The sequence below is a fragment of the Arvicanthis niloticus genome, chromosome 13 (assembly GCF_011762505.2).
Source record: "Arvicanthis niloticus isolate mArvNil1 chromosome 13, mArvNil1.pat.X, whole genome shotgun sequence".
Taxonomy (NCBI): domain Eukaryota; kingdom Metazoa; phylum Chordata; class Mammalia; order Rodentia; family Muridae; genus Arvicanthis; species Arvicanthis niloticus.
The window spans coordinates 60,491,773-60,509,677 of NC_047670.1; the positions used below are offsets into that span (position 1 = coordinate 60,491,773).

Here is a 17,905-nt window from a genome sequence, read left to right on the forward strand (position 1 = left end):
GCCCCTCAGCTGGTAGAATGCTTAGCTGGCATGCATGAGGCACTGGGTTCATGAAGCTATGTGGTCCCAGCACTACAGAGACCTAGCCTGTAATCTGAGCACCAGAGAGGCTGAGGCAAGGTGCTAAGGGGCTCAAGATGATCCTCGGTTATACAGTTATTTGGAAGCAAGCATGACCCACTATATGAGACCATCTCAAAAAAACACATAGACAGACAGACAGACAGACAGACAGACGGTTAATGGGCAAATAATAGATAAGTAAGTACACAGACAGATAGCTATATAGATAGACTGTTGGGGTCCACACTAGCCCCACGTAGGGGCGGCCAAAATAATGTTGCGTCGTGGCCCGAGCAAAATGTTGAGGCCCGGGCTGCCCCGCATTTGGGTGGCCACTGTATCCCAGCCCAAGCTGCCGCTCCGGTCTGCGGGTCGGGGTTCAGCAAGAGCGAGGGTGAGGGCAGACTCTACCTAATGTCTGATGTGTCTGATTCTCTGATCTCAGTCTGATTCTGATCTGTTCTGTCTCTGCCTTTTATATGTCTTACTTCTAAGCCACGCCTCTAAGTTACACCTTTAATCATGCCCTTAGGTCTTGTCTCTAACTCTGATCTCTATACTTCTAAGTCATACTCTTAAGTCACACACCTTTAATCTCACACACCTTTAATCTCACTCACCTTTAATCTCAAGGTATCTAAACCAAGATTATCAGAGTGTGTTCAGCTGTTGTAGGCTATTGTAATCCAAGTCTCATATCAGGGTATATGGCTCAAGATGGCTGCAAAGCTGATAGCCGCGTTCTGCTAAAAGTCGGCCCCCAACAATAGACGATTAATAGGCTGATGTTAGGCAGACAGATAGATAATAGGTAGATAGATAGGTAGATAGATAGTAGATAGGTAGATGATAGAAAGATAGATGGATGGATGGATAGATAGATAGATAGATAGATAGATAACTTAATTTCATTCCCTTCACCTTGGCCAATGGCCTACCTGAGGACAACAGTAAGCCGTCCCATTGATAAGCTGTGTGTTTGGTTTTTGGTCTCTTTAGTAGAAGGTTTGATGGTAATGAGGAATGGGTTTAGCTTGCCGTTCCTGGTGTGACCTTCCTCTCTTCCTCCACCTCTGCCTTGGCTGTCGAATGCCTTGACCACGTCTACATCCCCCCTTGTTTCATCTTCACCCCAACTGCAGCAATTCGTTTTGGAAGAATGCCAAGATCTGAGAAAGCAAAACTGAAAGCAGAAATTCTTACCTGTGAACACGACCTGAAAGATTCAGAAACTGCAGACCTCAAATCTCTGGCCAAGAGAATCCACGAAGCCTACCTGAAGAACTTCAACATGAACAAGGTCAAGGCCCGGGTCATACTCGCAGGAAAGACCAGCAACAACCCGGTAGGTGCTTCTACTGCCCTTGGTACCTTGAAATGTCCCTAGGTGATATGTCAACTCCAGTCACAGGGAATGACTGAGAACATTGTTTGGTGTAGGAAATAGAATTTATCCCAAAGTCCAAGGAAGGGCCATGGAAATACATGGGGTCATGCTGAGGTTCTAAAATGTACTTTCACACTAACTGCTACCTTCCTGCCTGGGCTCGCCTCAGCTCCTAGCAACCTAGGCATTTATAAAGGCTGTGTAATTGATACGACAAAATAATCTAGTTAATACCTTACCGAGTATCGGGTGTTTCTTAAGTGTGTTTTAATCCCTATTTGAAGGCCAAAAACCAAGCCTATTCCTTCCCTATTTAGAACATTCTCGTTCTTTCTGATAAAGCCATACCTGCTGTCTTTGTTACCTTCTTGCTTTTTCTTCACTGTGATAGCTCAGGTCATGGGGATGGCCCTTGTTGACAGGAAGCATCTGGTATATTTCAGCTTGCCACCATCTCTGCTGCTCCTATAACACTTGCCTGGCTCATGACCCACAGTTCCCATGGCTGGATAAGCCTTGTGCACTCTAGAAGGGGTTCAAGAGCCATTTTCACAGAGGGGCCAGCCCTCACTTGGCACATAAGGACTCTTGCCTTTATCCTGTGTACCTGGTATGACTGGTTTATTTTGCACTAGTGAATAGCTTGGAAGTTTCCTTATTGGGAATTACAAGCTAGAATCTCTAGTCACGGGAAAATGAAGGATTTCACATGGCACATACTTTAATGAGCAAGCCCAATCTCTCTTTTACTGGGACTTCTAATTCTTTAGTAAATTCTCCAATGAAGTGACTTGAGACATTTTAGAAGCTCCCAGCAAATTCCACACCAGGTGAGCCCAAAGGATCTTTCCAATTAGAGCAGGGTTCTCAACCTTCTCAATGCTGAGACCCTTTAATACAGTTCCTCATGTCGTGGTGACCCCCCCCCCAACCATAAACTTATTCCATTGCTACTTTGTAACTATAATTTTCTACTGTTATAAATCATAATGTAAATATCTGGTATGCAAGATATCCAATAGGCAGCCCAAAGGGATCTCAACCCACAGGTTGAAAACCACTGAGTTAGAGCCTGCCTGCCTTTCTTTCTTTCTTCTCTCTTCTCTCTTCTCTCTTCTCTCTTCTCTCTTCTCTCTTCTCTCTTCTCTCTTCTCTCTTCTCTCTCCTCTCTCTCTCTCTCTCTCTCTCTCTCTCTCTCTCTCTCTCTTTTTGTTTGTTTTTCGAGACAGGGTTTCTCTGTGTAGCCCTGGCCGTCCTGGAACTCACTCTGTAGACCAGGCTGGCCTCAAACTCAGAAATCTGCCTGCCTCTGCCTCCCAAGTGCTGGGATTAAAGGCGTGCAACACCACTGCCCGGCGAATTAGAGCCTTTCTAAATCACAGGGTGAAGTTTGCATTTCTGTGGTGATGACCTCAAATGAAGGAGATCAGAATTTCCATTTGAGACACTTCTATTGCTCCCTCAAATGTTGAGACTTAGAGCAAACATAAGGGCCAGCTTTATTCATACCCACATACTCTGCTTGGATTCTGATTTGATCCCTACTGAGTTGCCTCTGTTTTCTTCGCCACAATGTTCTTAGGAGGTTCCACCACTCTCTGTCAGAGCTCAGGAGAATCAGGACTCACATGGAAATGAAAGATAGGGTAATAGTCAGGGCTGGGAGCGGCTGTATGAGAAATACAGACGAGGTGAGGGCCGAGAGATGTCTCTGAGGGTACAATGCATCAGGACCTGAGTCTGGATCCCCGCACAAACATAAAAAGCCAGATGTGGTCACACACATCTGCAATCCCAGCACTGTGGAGGGAGAGACAAGAGGATTTCTGTAGCTTGCTAGACAGTGGACTTAGCTACACCAATGAGTTTCAGGTTCAGTGAGAGAACTTATCTCAGAAAATAAGATAGAGACAGATTGAGAAAGACATCCTACATTGTCTTCCTCAGGCACCCAGGTACCATACAAACGTGTGTGTGTGTGTGTGTGTGTGTGTATGTGTGTGATACACACACACACACACACACACAAATTAATGGCTTATGGCAACTTAACTGACTGATTCAGCCACTAACATCTATGCAGGCACCAGCTGTAGACACAATATCTAGCTGCTTTTGACCACACTGTTGGCCAGAATCAATAATTACTTCCTACTTCCAGGTCTCATGTCATTTCAGAGGCCAGGCCTCCTTCTCTTCCTGCAAAGACTGCTGGCCTGCTTCCCAGAACTTGCTGCTCCAGTGTGAGACCCCATCTTTTTTCTTCCAACTCTGCCCAGCCTGGGAAATGTCCAGGTGGCAGAGTGCCTACCACCAGCCTCACTGTTCTTGTATGTCTGTAAGATGCTGGTCCTGTTGCTGCAGGGACATCAAGAGACTATGCCTTTTACAAGATTTAAAATACTTATTTTGTGCATGTATGCATGCCTGCCACCCCCCCCCCGTGTGTGTGTGTGTGTGTGTGTGTGTGTGTGTGTGTGTGTGTGTGTGTGTAAGAAAGAGGAGAGAGAGAGAGTCTCACTGACTCAGTGCTAGTTTTAAATTCATGGGATCCTCCTGCCTCGGCCTTGTGAATACTAGGATACTAAGTATATACTGCAGGCCCAACCAGACATAGAACCTTTAAAGAGTTTTTGATTTTTTAAAAGAATTTTTATGTGCACTGGTATTTTGCCTACGTGTGTGTCTGTGTAAGGATATCAGCTCCCCTGGAACTGAAATTACAAAACAGTTTATGAGCTGCCGTGCAGGTGCTGGGAATTGAACCAGGGTCCTTTGGAAGAGCAGCCAGCACTCTTATCCATCGAGCCATTTCTTCAGCCCCAAGTTATTATAGTTTTAGTCATGTGTAGGTATGTGTGTATATGTGTGTGTGCGCACATGAGAATAGAAGTGCCCTTGGAGGTCAGAAGAGGGCATCAGAGCTAGAATTACAGACATTGTGAGCTGTCCAGTGTGGTGCTGGGGACTAAACTCAGGTTTTCCTAAGATCAGTGCTTCCTCTTAACTGTTGAGCCATTCCTCCAGCCCCATAACTCAGAATTCTTAATTGTCTTTTCAAGAGGGGCCACCTCTCCATTTCGCCTCACCCTGTGAGCTGTGTAGCCGAGGCTGCCCTCATCCTTGAAGCTGCCCTGTAGTGGCAATCATCAGGCCCCCTAGAGCTCATCTCTCTCCACATCCCCCTTCTGGAAGAGTCCCGATGTACGTTTGTCCTGTCAAATACTCCGGGAGGTCCTAGCCCCTCTCACTGTGTTGTTCAAAATCTTGGCTGTTTATTTGCTTGCTTTCCACTTTGATTTCTGCTGAGTGCACATTAAAAAATGTGTTGAGCTGGGCGTGGTGGTGTATACCTTTAATCCCAACACTTGGGAGGCAGAGACAGGCAGGTTTCTGAGTTCGAGGCCAGCCTGGTCTACAGAGTGAGTTCCAGGACAGCCAGGGCTATACAGAGAAACCCTGTCTCAAAAAAACTAAAAAAAAAAAAAAAGTGTTGAGAATGAGAATAAAGATACTATAGTAGTTAGGGTTTCCATTGCTGAGTAGACACCATGACCGTGGCAACTCTTTTTTTTTTTTTTTTTTTTTGGCTGGGCTCGAACCCAGAGATCCGCCTGCCTCTGCCTCCCAAGTGCTGGGATTAAAGGCGTGCGCCACCACTGCCCAGCCATGGCAACTCTTATAAAGGAAAACATTTAATGGCCGCCACTTATAGTCTCAGAGGATTAGTCCATTATTACCAAGGTGGGTAGCATGGCAGTATGCCAGCAGCAGAAAGAAACTGTGTGCCACACAAAGTGTAGCTTGAGCATAGGAAACCCAAAGTCCACCCCACAGTGACACACTTCCTAATAGTACCACTTTCTATAAGCCAAGCATTCAAACACATGAGTCTATGAGGGGTCCTACCTCGTCAAACCACCACATATAGCAATCATAGAGAAGCATACATACATCCCCCTCTAAACTGTAACTCATTCTGATGGCTCATAACACCTGGCATCGTGTGAACGCTGTGGAAATGATTGTTATGCCTGACAGTTGAGACAATAATGACAAGGAAAGGAAAGGTCTCGGGGCTGAGGGTCTGCTTCTCTGCTAGAGAAGCGTTTCTGGCATATACCAGGTCCCAAGTTCAGTCTCCAGTACCACAACTAATCCTTAGAAGAAGTGCTCCCTCAGGATAGATACTTGCTTTTAATTAATCAAAATTATATTAAATTTAGTGTGTGTGTGTGTGTGTGTGTGCACGCACACACACATGGGCACACGTGGGATGTGCATGGAGGTCAGAGGGCATCCCACAGTAGTCAGTCTTCTTGTATTATGTGGGTCCCAGGGATCAAACTCAGGTTTTCTGGCTTGGAAACAAACACTTTTTCTGCCAAGCCATCTCACCTGCCCTAAAGGAATCCACCAAGATCAACAGACCCACTGGGCTTCTGTCATCCCTTTAAATCTTTAAATCAGACTTTCTGTGTTTTATCTGAAGCGTCACTATTCCCAAATTATTCCCAAAATTGGTTATCAGGACAGTTATTAAGGCCTTTAGAGAAACTCCTTTGTGTGTGTGTGTGTGTGTGTGTGTGTGTGTGTGTGTGTGTGTGTGTGTGTGTGTTTTACCTTGTTCTGACTTGAAATGTTCAGCTTGGCTTCGAGTTTTACCCACAGAATGTTTTCACTTGCCCGTGAGTCATTTTCTTGAATTATTTTATGTGTACGGGTACTTTGCCTGCACATACAACTTTGCACCATATGTGTGCAGTGCCCTTGGAGATAGAAGAGGGGTTCAGGTTCCCTGGGACTAGAGTTGAAGATTATTGTAAGCTACCATATGGATGCTTGGTGGAACCAGATCGTGTGGAAGGCAGGTAATACCTTGACCACTGAGCCATCTCTCCAGCCCCACAATGAGCCATTTTTAATACACCATCATCTTTTATCAACCTAGAATCGGATTTTTTGGTCCAGCGTTGTATTCCATGTTCAGACTCTACTTAAACAAACACCTCACAGGAAATAGCCTCTTCTCCACATGTCCTCCTGCCTCTGTACCATGCTGCCTTGACTGTGTATCTTTTCTGTGGTTCCTGAAGATGGTCTTGATGGCCCAGCATGGGATTGATGGGTCACACACCTCCTAGGTGACTGGGATGCTTCATCTCTGTGCTTAGATACACTAGGAGTTACTGAAGCAATACCTGACCACCTCCTTAGTGTCCTGTGCTTACCAAGTATTGACATTGTGTGTGTGTGTGTGTGTGTGTGTGTGTGTGTGTGTGTGTGTGTCCGTCCATGTGGTATAGATGGCCACAAAATTCAGATCTCTTAATACCATCACTCCTGCTTAACAAATATGAATTCTGGCCAGAGGTGGGGTAAAAGCTGGTTCTTCTCAGTGTTCCTGACATTTAGTCCCTCAGAGTGCAGTGGCTGCAAATATTTTTAAATTATACACATTTGTGGGATAGACTCTGTACACAAGTACAAAATATGTACTGATAAAACCAGAGTCAAATGTCTGTCCACCTCCTTAAACATCTGTCATCTTGTATCCAAAAAGTTCAAACTCCCTTTAAACTCCTTATGAGCCACATAAGGTATCTGAAGTCAGTGGCATTACCAGATCCCTCTCTATTTCCCTTCCCTTCTCTCCAGAGTCTTTTCTCTGCTCTCTGTTCTTGAGGTCAATGTTTCTAGTACCCACATGAGCAACAGTACTCGGTGTTTGTGTCCTCCAGTTCCATCCATCTGGTCACAAATACCAGGATGTCTTTTTTTTTTTTTTTAATGGCTGACTAATGTTCTCTTGGGCACATCCATTCATCCATCAGTGGGCATCCTGGCTGAGTGCACATTTGTCTCTTGGGAATGGTGTGGCCACTATGAAGATGTAGCAACTCACAGCTAATTGTCTTTGGTGACTTTATTTGTAATTTGTCCCATTGTTGTGACAAAATATCTGCCAAGTGTAAATTAATGTTAGGATCATTTTAGCTTGCAGTCTGAGGGTCTGGTCCATCGCAGTAGGGAAGGGTAGATGGCAAGCAAGAGAATGAGGCAGCTGGTCACATGGTGGCCACAGCCAGGAAGCAGAGATGAACAATCTAGAACTCCAGCCTAGGGAATGGTGCCCCCCACATTCAGGGTGGGTCTTCGTTACTGTAGGTGATTCTGAACCCTATCAGTTTGACAATCCAGATTAACCATCACACACACACACACACACACACACACACACACAGCAGTGACAAAGCTGGGCTGCTCACTAGACTTTAAAAAGTGGCAGACCTGCAGGGGTGGATGTCATGGTGCTGCAGTGTGGAGAGGGAGCCAGGCTGGGATCTGGCCCTTGTTCCAGGACAGACCACTGACACAAGCCTTGTGTTTTCTGCGCTGGAATGTGGTCTCTCTCAGTCTTGCTCTACAGAGTTGAACAAGGCCTGTTTGCTGATCTCTACACAAAGCCAGTCCTAACCATCATATACTTATACACCAGAATTACCCAAAAGTCAATGCTAAATAATGATGGTTACCTTCAAGGCTTAGGAAATGATAAGATCAAGAATCACTTTAATGCTCAGCACCATTTGGATAGTATCTGGGAGTCTGGCGAATGCCATAGAAATGCAAAGGGGCTTTGCTACGCTCTCATCTCAGCGTCACTGCCACAGCTAGGGCTCTGGGTTACTTTCTTTCTTTCTTTTTTTTTTTATAGATTTTATTTTATATCTTTAATTATGTATGTCTCTGTGTCAGTGTGTACATGTAAATGTAGTTACCCAGGAGTCTAGATAAGAGCATTAAGTCCCCTGGAGCTGGAGTTACACGTAGCTGTGAGCTGCCCAACATGGATGCAGGCAACTGAACTCTGGTTCTCTGGCAAAGTGGGAAGTACACTTGTAACCACTGAGCCATCTTTGCAGCCTCAGACTATTGCTTTTTAGTATTGAAATCCCTACCTAAGGCCAGGAAATAATAATGATTATCTTCTAATTTTTTGTTTATTTTTAATTTTATATGTGCTGGTGCTTTGGCTGTGTTTATGCCTGGGTACCAGCTGCCTGTGTGGTGCTGCACAGGTCAGAAGAAGGCATTAGATTCTCTGGGTCTGGACTACAAATGGTTGTGAGTGCTCTTACCCACTGAGTCATCTCTCCAACCCTGACAAATATCTTACTGACTTACGTTGTTAGCTTTCTGCAAAATCTTATGTTGTCTGAGTTCGAGATCGTCCAACGACAGGACTGCACTGCACACATGCTTTGAATGATTACAGTGACTGCATAGTTTGCCATAGAATCATCACTTGACCACCTTCCTTTGTAGCCTTTTGTCATCCATGACATGGAGACCTTGTGTATGGCTGAGAAGACACTTGTGGCCAAGATGGTAGCCAACGGCGTGGAAAACAAGGAGGCAGAGGTCCGATTCTTCCACTGCTGCCAGTGCATGTCCGTGGAGACCGTCACCGAGCTCACAGAATTTGCCAAGGCTATCCCAGGCTTTGCAAACTTGGACTTGAATGACCAAGTTACCTTGCTAAAGTACGGTGTGTATGAGGCCATCTTCACGATGCTGTCCTCCTTGATGAACAAAGACGGGATGCTGATCGCGTACGGCAACGGCTTCATCACTCGCGAGTTCCTAAAGAACCTGAGGAAGCCGTTCTGTGACATCATGGAACCCAAGTTTGACTTCGCTATGAAGTTCAATGCCCTAGAACTGGATGACAGTGACATTTCCCTGTTCGTGGCTGCTATAATTTGCTGTGGAGGTAAGTTGATCTCAGGCTTCCCCTTCTGTAGGAACTCAGTGGTTGTCAATACGGTGCCAGTGTGTATTCTGATACAGTGAAGTGAGCGCTGGCAGGGTTGGGTGGTGTCTGAGCCCAGGTTACTGTGGAGGAGACCTGAGTGAGAACAGTATGGCTAGGATACATTGTAGTTGCATATATATATGTGTGTGTATATATATATATATATATATATATATATATATATATATATACACATATATATATACATATATATGCATATTGGCATATTATATGCATAAATTAAATATATGCTCCACTGGTAAAATACAATTATATCAAATATAAGCATCTTAGATACATCTGATATACTGTGATGATTTGTATAATTAACATAGTTATTGTAGTAGCTAAGAGTCTGGAAAGTCCAGTGCAGGTGTAGATACAGTGCTCACGCTGTTAATGCTGATGTTAATTCATGCTGAAAACTACCAGGCTCTCTGAAAGCAGCTGCAAGGTCTGCTCTGCCAGAAGGAACGATCCCAGGGAAGGAAGAGCCAGACCTCTCTGGGAAAGCTGGCAGTATGGTCCCTGATGTTTGGCTTGGCGTTCCACTTCTTTAAATAGCCTTGTCTCTTGTCTAGGAAGGTCATCCACCTACTGTAAGCCCAGCTGACCTTGCCTGGCCTTGGCATAGACCTATGCGTGGCAGTTCTACCTAACTGCCAGAAGCCATAGTGCCCTTCACAGTCACTGGCTGTATGTATGTATGTATGTATGTATGTATGTATGTATGTATGTGGGCCTGCTCTTGTAATCCCAGTGCTGTGGAGGTAGAGTCAGACAGATCCCTGGGGCTGACTGGACAGCCAGACTACCCTACTTGGTGCATGAGTTCCAGACCAGTGAGACCCTGTCTCAAATAACAAGGTGGATGGCACCAGAGGAACATCATCCAACATTAACTTCTGGCCTTCACACACACCCACCCTCGAATACATATACAAAAACCTTAAGTATTATTTTTATGTTACTACTAAAGCAATGACAATTTACCTAGGTGGTGGTGGTGGTGCATGCCTTTAATCTCAGCACTCAAGATGCAGAGGCAGGTGGATCTCTGTGAGTTCGAGGCCAGCCTGGTCAATAGAGCAAGTTCCAGGACAGTAAGGGCTACACAGAGAAATCCTGTCTTACCCGTGCCTACAAAGAACAATAAAGATTAATATCCACATCAGGGTCTGGGGAGACAGCTCAGTGGTTAAGGGCACGTGCTGCTCTCACAGAGGACCTGACATGGATTCAGTTCACAGAATCCATATCAGACAGTTCAAGATTGTGTATAACTCCAGCCAATGCCCAATTCTGGCCTTCTGGAGAGCCATATTCACAGGCATCCCTCCAGTCCCCAACACACACATGTACACGTAATTAAAATACATTTAAAAAATAAACTCATTGCCGGGCGGTGGTGGCGCACGCCTTTAATCCCAGCACTTGGGAGGCAGAGGCAGGAGGATTTTTGAGTTCGAGGCCAGCCTGGTCTACAAAGTGAGTTCCAGGACAGCCAGGACTACACAGAGAAACCCTGTCTCGAAAAACCAAATAAATAAATAAATAAATAAATAAATAAATAAATAAAAATAAAAAAAATAAACTCATTTTTTAGAAGACAAACTAAACACTATATCATTAGCAGCTTTTAAGTCCTAGTTATGCATCCATAAGTAGGATAGATGGATGGACGGATGGATGGACGGATGGACGGACAGATGGACGGATGGACGGATGGATGGATGGATATGGACAGATGGATGGATGGATGGATGGATATGGACAGATGGATGGATAGATGGATGGATGGGTGGATGGATGGATGGATGGATGGATGGACAGGGACCTGAGACTGTACGAGGAAGGCCACCTAGTGTGAGCAGTGGCACTTCCTGCTATATCCTCTCTGCACTCCAAGGGCTCCTTGGTATACTGTCCAGCCCTGGTCATTTCTCTGTCTGCTTTCCACCTGGGCCTTATCAAAAGGCATTAATAATGTTGCTTTAAGACAGAGCCTGGGGCAGTGGTGGCACACACCTTTAATCCCAGGACTCAGGAGGCAGAGTCAGGCAGATCTCTTTGAGTTCAAAGCCAACCTGGTATACAGATCGAGTTTCAGGATAGCCAGGGTTACACAGAGAAACTAAGTCTCAATAAATAAATAAATAAATAAATAAATAAATAAATAAATATGAAAAAAAGAAAAAAACATCTTGTTGATCTTATCACACCCCTTAGCTGCTGATGGGAAACTGAATACACAACTTTCACGCGGGAAGAAGCACTCTGTTTTCTACAGAGATGTGTGATCTGGGGATTGTCAGACAAATCCAAAAGTAGGAGCTGCACCATAACGGGGAGTGGGGTGGGACTATGGGCTGGTCCTGTGAATTGCTAGGAGGTTCAGTCATGTCTGTACCCATCAGAGGCAGTGACCTCTGGTCTGGCTGCCATATGAAGGTCTTTCGGTGCCTTCTCAGCAGGGCCACACCAAGCATTGGCACTTGGCTCCTCCACTGACCAGGGCCTCTCAGATGGCCGCACTCAGACGTCTCTTTCTTCTCTTGAGTGTAGATCGGCCCGGCCTTCTAAACATAGGCTACATTGAGAAGTTGCAGGAGGGGATTGTGCATGTGCTCAAGCTTCACCTTCAGAGCAACCATCCGGACGATACCTTTCTCTTCCCAAAACTCCTTCAGAAAATGGTGGACCTTCGGCAGCTGGTCACGGAGCATGCGCAGCTTGTGCAGGTCATCAAGAAGACCGAGTCAGACGCAGCGCTGCACCCACTGTTGCAAGAGATCTACAGAGACATGTACTGATTTCTCCTGAGATGGCAGGCTGTTGCCACTGTTCAGGGACCTCTGAGGTCTGCGGCCCCATACGGGAGAGCAGGGATTTGCACAGATGGCCTCCCTCCAACCCTTGAGGATGAAGAGGGCTGAGCCTACGTAATGCAGGCTCTTCCCACGTCCTTACTTTCTAAATGGGCACTTCTAAGACTACCAGCTACCAAAATGGGGGTGATCGGAGGCGAATAGGATTCAAACAATTACAGACAATGGCAGTTTCCAGTCTGATCTTAACTGGCCCAATGTTAATCATTGCACAGTACTCTATGTTGCATTTATAATTCATCATTAATTAACGGGTAACCTCAAAGTCGCCGTCTAGTCCCTTCCTGCTGTCCCTCTGGCTGTGTGCTGCACTGTCGTGTATCCTGAAAACTAATCTGCACTTTTTAACCTTTAAAACCCTATAAGTCAAGATGTGGCCCAAGGTTAGCCATTTAAACGTGGCCCCCCCCAAAAAAAATGTTTATTGGGAAGACTTCACTTGTGTTTCCTGGCTCTAAGAAAGAGAGCTGGCTTCTGAGAACATTCGAGAATAGTTTGATAAGCTATCCCATCATTCTCTCCGTGGTCTCACTGTTCTGGAGGGTGTAACTGACTCGTCGGGGCGAAAATCGTTTTCAGATTTGTGTAGAAGATTCCCAGAAAGTTACATCTCAAGAAGCCTCAGGAGGCTTCAGCTAGTGTCTGAGAGACAAAGACAGGATGAGCCCTGGGCGACTAGTTCTGCAACTTTGCTCATGTCAGACCCTCAGAGTGTGGGCAAGGCAGCAATATCAGGGGTGGATTCACAAAAGATTTGTAAATGCCCCTCTAGGCCCTCCCTTTGGCAGCTCCTCTATGTGATACTTCACTAGTACTTAAAAAAAAAAAAAAAAAAAAAAAAACCTCTCTCGGTGATAAGATGCTCTCTTTCTCTCTCTGGAGTGGAGAAGGCAAAAGTGACTTCGCTACCTAGGCTGAAGGGAGCTGGTCACCCTGGAGAACAAGAGAGAAGGGTGTGGTTTAATTGAGCTTCTATTTGTACCCAGCCGAAGATCTCACAACACTTGGTTGGTCTGTTGTTATTGTTGTTGTCGTTTTAAAGAATTAGATGGTAAAGTCCCTTTTCCTCAGTCCCACTGGGAGAGCAGTGCTGGCTGCCTTCAAGAGAAACAGTTGCACAAAGGGTTCTCAGACCTCATGGACCTGCCAGCACCTGCCCTCCAAGGGGGTGGCTGTGTATTTCAGATCAGGTTGTATCTTCTACGCTCCTGACCGACCCATCTTTAGAAAACTTGACTCTTCCGACATCATCATTATTTGTTATTAAAGAATGATCCAGACGGACACTGCCAAGGAGTCGAGGATGTAGCTCAGTGGGTAGAGGGCTTGGTCCCTGGTGTTGCTTTAGGGCCATGGTGGTCGATGCCGGCAACCTCAGCAGAAGTCAGAGGTAGTCTTCATATACATAATTAGGTTTGATGACAGTCTGTGCTGTGTGAGACCCTGTTTAAAGGAAAAAAAAAGATTGCTGCTGATAAAACGTTCAAGGTCAGCATTATGAAAACACTAGAAAGAATAATAAGAATAATAAGGGAAAAGGGAAAATTAGCATCGAGACATGATTTAAGACTTGCACCCTTACTGACCTCCTTCCCTCCTCCCTCCTGCTTTCTTCTCCCTGTCCTCCCTGTCTTCTGTCCTTCCTCAAACCCACTTGCTCCCTTCCTCTTCCCTTCTTGCTGCCAATCAAAGGCTCTGTTGGACAGTAGCTGCTGCAGGCAGTCTGCCAAGGCTCTTAGGCATCAGAGGCAGAGCAAGTCATTTTCATATATGATCCCTGGGAGGGCTGAGCTCAGTCAGGAAGAAGCCAGCCTTTGTGTCACATGGCTCATCCAGTTCTCAGTGCTTCCAGAGGGGCTAGAGTTGGTCCTAGGTTTGGGTCAAAGGGTGGATTTCAGTGCCAAGTCTCTTCCATGCACAGGTTCCCTATGAGGACAGGCTCCTGTTCTAATAAACCTTACACAAATGCCACTCCAGTGTAGGTGACCTTAGAAAGTGAGTTTTGAGTCGTGGGCTTTCGGAGTAGTCGAACATTCTGTTTGAAATCATATAAAACTTAAGAAGAGTAGCCCCTTGCTGTATGCTTTCAGTATGGACCACAGAACTGACTGACAAGTTCTGTGTCCGTCTGGATCTGAGCTGATGCTCAGTCGTGTTCATGAAAGTTTCATACTCCTGGAGCCTAGTGGGACTGCCTGTAAGCTGTCCCCAGAGCCAGGAGGGACCATAGTGGCCTTGGCGTCAAAGTCACTGACTTTGTGCACCCTCCTTTATGGGAAGGATAGTCACAATGTGGTCACATGGTGCTAGGACCTTTCAGGTCACCTAGCCAGATTTCTCAAGGCGTCAGTAACCCAAGACATGCCCAGGTTAAATACTGTGGCACATTTAGGAACTGAGAAAGTGGGCAGCGATGGTCTGCAAGGTGTGTCAATGGCATCAGCCAGCAGCCCAATCAGAGATGCCACCTTGGCTCCTGGAGCTCTAGAGAAGGATTGCAAAGCCATTTCCCAGCACTGATGGCAAAATCTTAGTGCCATCTAAGACCAATGGAAACCAATGGAGACCAAGCAGCCTTGGTGTCCCTCCTCCCTGCCTCCTGATGTCTTCAAGAGGCTGTGTGACCTAGTGAAGACATATTCGCTGTTTAAGGGTGCCTTAAAGATGCACATCTGAAAAACTTAGTCATCGACTGGACTAAGGTCTATCATGACCTCCCCTACGGTCCTGTCTGCAGGGGCCACTCCACCCCCTCCCTCCATGACACTTCTTTCTGCTGGTCTTACAGGCCCTTCCCCAGAAGGAAACAGACCTTCAGAAAAACATGGCCCTTGAGTTCCTCTACACTCAGCTTGCATCTGATTCTAAATATGTCTCACCTTGAGGCTTTATCTAAAATACTATGCCATGGGGCATGTTGGACACTCAGCAGCCAGATGCATGGAGGAAGGGGATTTTTGTCCTGCATCATTGGTTTGAAAATGACTTGCAGAACTCCAGTTTAAAGTTTTCCTGTTGTCTCCTGAGATTAACCAGCCTTTGGCCCCAGGGCCTCCTACAGCCAAAAAGCCTGCCACCTCCACTGTATCTCTCTTTAACCAGTTTGGCCTTTCAAGATGAGGTTCCACTGGGGAAATGTAGCAACTCCCTGAACCTGCTCACCCAGCATATGGAGTAGGAGAACAAGGCCTAAACCCATCTTTAAGTAGATACCACCAGCCTGACGGCCATGTTGGTTTCCTGCTGAGCCACCAGGTACCACTGTGTCCCCAGTCTACATTTGTATGGCTGAGACCATTTGTATTTATAAGACCAGAGTAGGTTAAGGATATTAGAGCAATAGCCTAATAGCCAGAGATGGCCTTTGTCTTTATCTAAAAACACTAAAATTTGCATGGACAGGTTTTGGTTTAAATAAGTGGACCACATTCCTCACTGAGACTCCTGAGAAATGTGTTGGCGTCTCTGGGTTTACTTCGGTGGAGTGGTCTGCCAGCTCATGAGGAAAATATGTGTGGTCCCTAATCAGCACAGAGTGGAAGAGGTTGCTGCTACCAGGCCTATCACCAGCCTGGGACCCCTGAAGACATTTTCTCAACATCAGACCTCAGCCATCTACTTCTCAGAATCTTAGTCTGAGACATGAGAGATGGAGCCCATTGCTTTTCTCCCCAAAAGGGGACTTCAGTCAGGGAGGGTGGTTACATCATGAGGAGCACCTTTTGGAGACTCCTGTGCCAATCAGAAGTGGTCCAAACTGTGCCCAGGCTCAGCATCATGTCTTGATCAAGCAACTGACAGCACATGACACCTTAGCAGCAGTCAGGTACTACTGTTGGCAAAAGGCAAGAAGCATTGTTTTATGTCACAGCAACCAGGCTGTTTCCATGTCTTTTTATTTAAAAGTTTGCCAGTTGGGGTTAAATACGAAAACTTTGCAGTTCTCTGTAAGGAGGAAGAAATATTGCTCTCCGAGATCACCTCTTCCCCCAACCCAAACCCAGCTGAAAATTCATTTATTCGGTGAAGACAGATGCTTCATTCCTGGGCCACAGGTGAGGGCAGAGCAAAGGCAGGTGGCCCTCTGGACTCCCTGGCCAGCATGGGGCACTGGGACATCTTTCCCTGGACCCTGGGACTCAGCTGTGCTTAAGTCACACACAGAGCCTGGATCCAGGCCCTGAAGACTAGGGAGTGATTGACTCTTTCCTGATAAAATCGTCACTTTGGGAAATTTCACTTAAAAAAGATACAGCCAGCTCTTTTGTCAAGCCTGAAACTAAGTGTACCTCACAGCGGCTGAATGCCACATGGCACCCTTTCTAGGAAGACATCAGTATTATCCATAGTAAGTGTCACAATGTTTTCTGCACTGAATGAAAAAGAATGATCTTCATAGCTATATTTGGAGGGGAGGGGCTTGAGACAGAGTTACTCTGTATAGCCCTGGCTGTCCTAGAACCCACTCTGTAGACCAGGCTGGCCTCAAATCTCAGAAATCTGCCTGCCTCTGCCTCCCAAGTGCTGGGATTAAAGGCATGTGTCACCAGTGCCTGGCGCTATATCTTAAATACTGTAATTTCTGTTGTTGTTGTTTTTTAACACTCTGATACAACTAGTTGACTAGCTTGTGGCCGTGTGTCTAATCACCAATACCTGGAATCCTCTAAGTCAGGGTTCAGTACAGTGTATGTTCAAAGCCCAGCTCTTGAACCTGCTAGGCACAGCGGAAGCCCAAATAAACAACTGCCAACAGCTACCCGGGGTGTGCACCCCTCACTTGTCACTGCCCCCGAGCTGTGCACTGTGTGTGTGCACACACACACTTTCTCTTCCCAATGTGTGAATCTGCTCCTTCAGTCAAGCCAATCTGTTTGTATCTATCTCTGCCAGCCGGACTTTCCTGAACCCTGGCTGGAAGTCACCAACTTTACATTACTGTTTCTATCAAGGCCACTGAGTAGGCCTGTTGGGTTAACAGCTCTCCACTCTAGAGAATCGTTACCTGTGAATTATTACCAAAGAACTATGGCAATTTGAGCTGTTCCATTGAGTCTCCATGTCATTTCCAATGTCCTAGCCACATTTCTTCTTGGTGTGTCTTCATTACTCCCTACAAAATCCACAATGCCATCACATTGGAACCTAAGGGGATGGGGTTTTACAGACACACACAAGGACATGCACATTTCCAAAGCAAGGTCTGAGGCCTGCTTCCTGCCACCTGCTCACTACTGTCCTTGGTGCCATCCTCTCAGACCTGGGGGCTTGCAGCCTTTCACTGCTGTGGTAACAGGCCTGAATAGGAATTACTGAGCTGGTACCAGCATCCTCCCACCCCACCCCCCAGCTTGTTGTGGATACAGGGCTATCCAGGACATCAGGAATCAGGGTGAACACAGAGGGCAAATAGAATTTTCTAGTCACATGAGTTAATTGGTTCTAGGCAATTAGAAAATGGCTATAACTTAATCTTAATTTTAAAAAAATCAAGTCTTTGTTTTCTCCATAGGAGACTGAACTGGCTGTACACGTTGATTTATATCCTGAATTTATGGGAACCTGTATGTTTGGAATGTCCTACTGTAAGCTGATGAATGTAAAGAGTTAATTTCAGGGTACAGTTTTGCCTTAATGGTTTAAAAAAAAATAAAGTATTTTTAAAAATTAGTTGGTTCATTTTGAATGATGTTGGGATGTGGCCAGTTTGTACAGACCAAGCCCCACGGACTAGCCCCAGTGGGGGGG

At 45.8% G+C, this 17,905-nt stretch overlaps 1 protein-coding gene and 1 long non-coding RNA gene across 6 annotated transcripts in view; one reads left to right on the forward strand and one right to left on the reverse strand.

Moving 5' to 3' along the window:
* The window catches only part of Ppara (peroxisome proliferator activated receptor alpha), a 71,701-nt gene extending 53,874 nt beyond the window's left edge, over positions 1-17,827 (forward strand). For all 5 annotated transcript variants that reach the window (XM_034516615.2, XM_076911826.1, XM_076911827.1 and 2 more), the window contains 3 exons: positions 1,206-1,408; positions 8,780-9,227; positions 11,835-17,827. In XM_034516615.2, the coding sequence (XP_034372506.1) occupies positions 1,206-1,408; positions 8,780-9,227; positions 11,835-12,082 (899 nt within the window). In that variant the 3' untranslated portion in view covers positions 12,083-17,827. The remainder of the gene's footprint in view (positions 1-1,205; positions 1,409-8,779; positions 9,228-11,834) is intronic.
* LOC143434139 (uncharacterized) lies at positions 8,799-11,835 on the reverse strand. The gene is made up of 2 exons (XR_013103412.1): positions 10,263-11,835; positions 8,799-9,349 (listed from the first exon to the last, which is right to left on the reverse strand). It is a non-coding gene; the product is annotated as an uncharacterized LOC143434139 (long non-coding RNA).
* Positions 17,828-17,905: the final 78 nt, after the last annotated feature.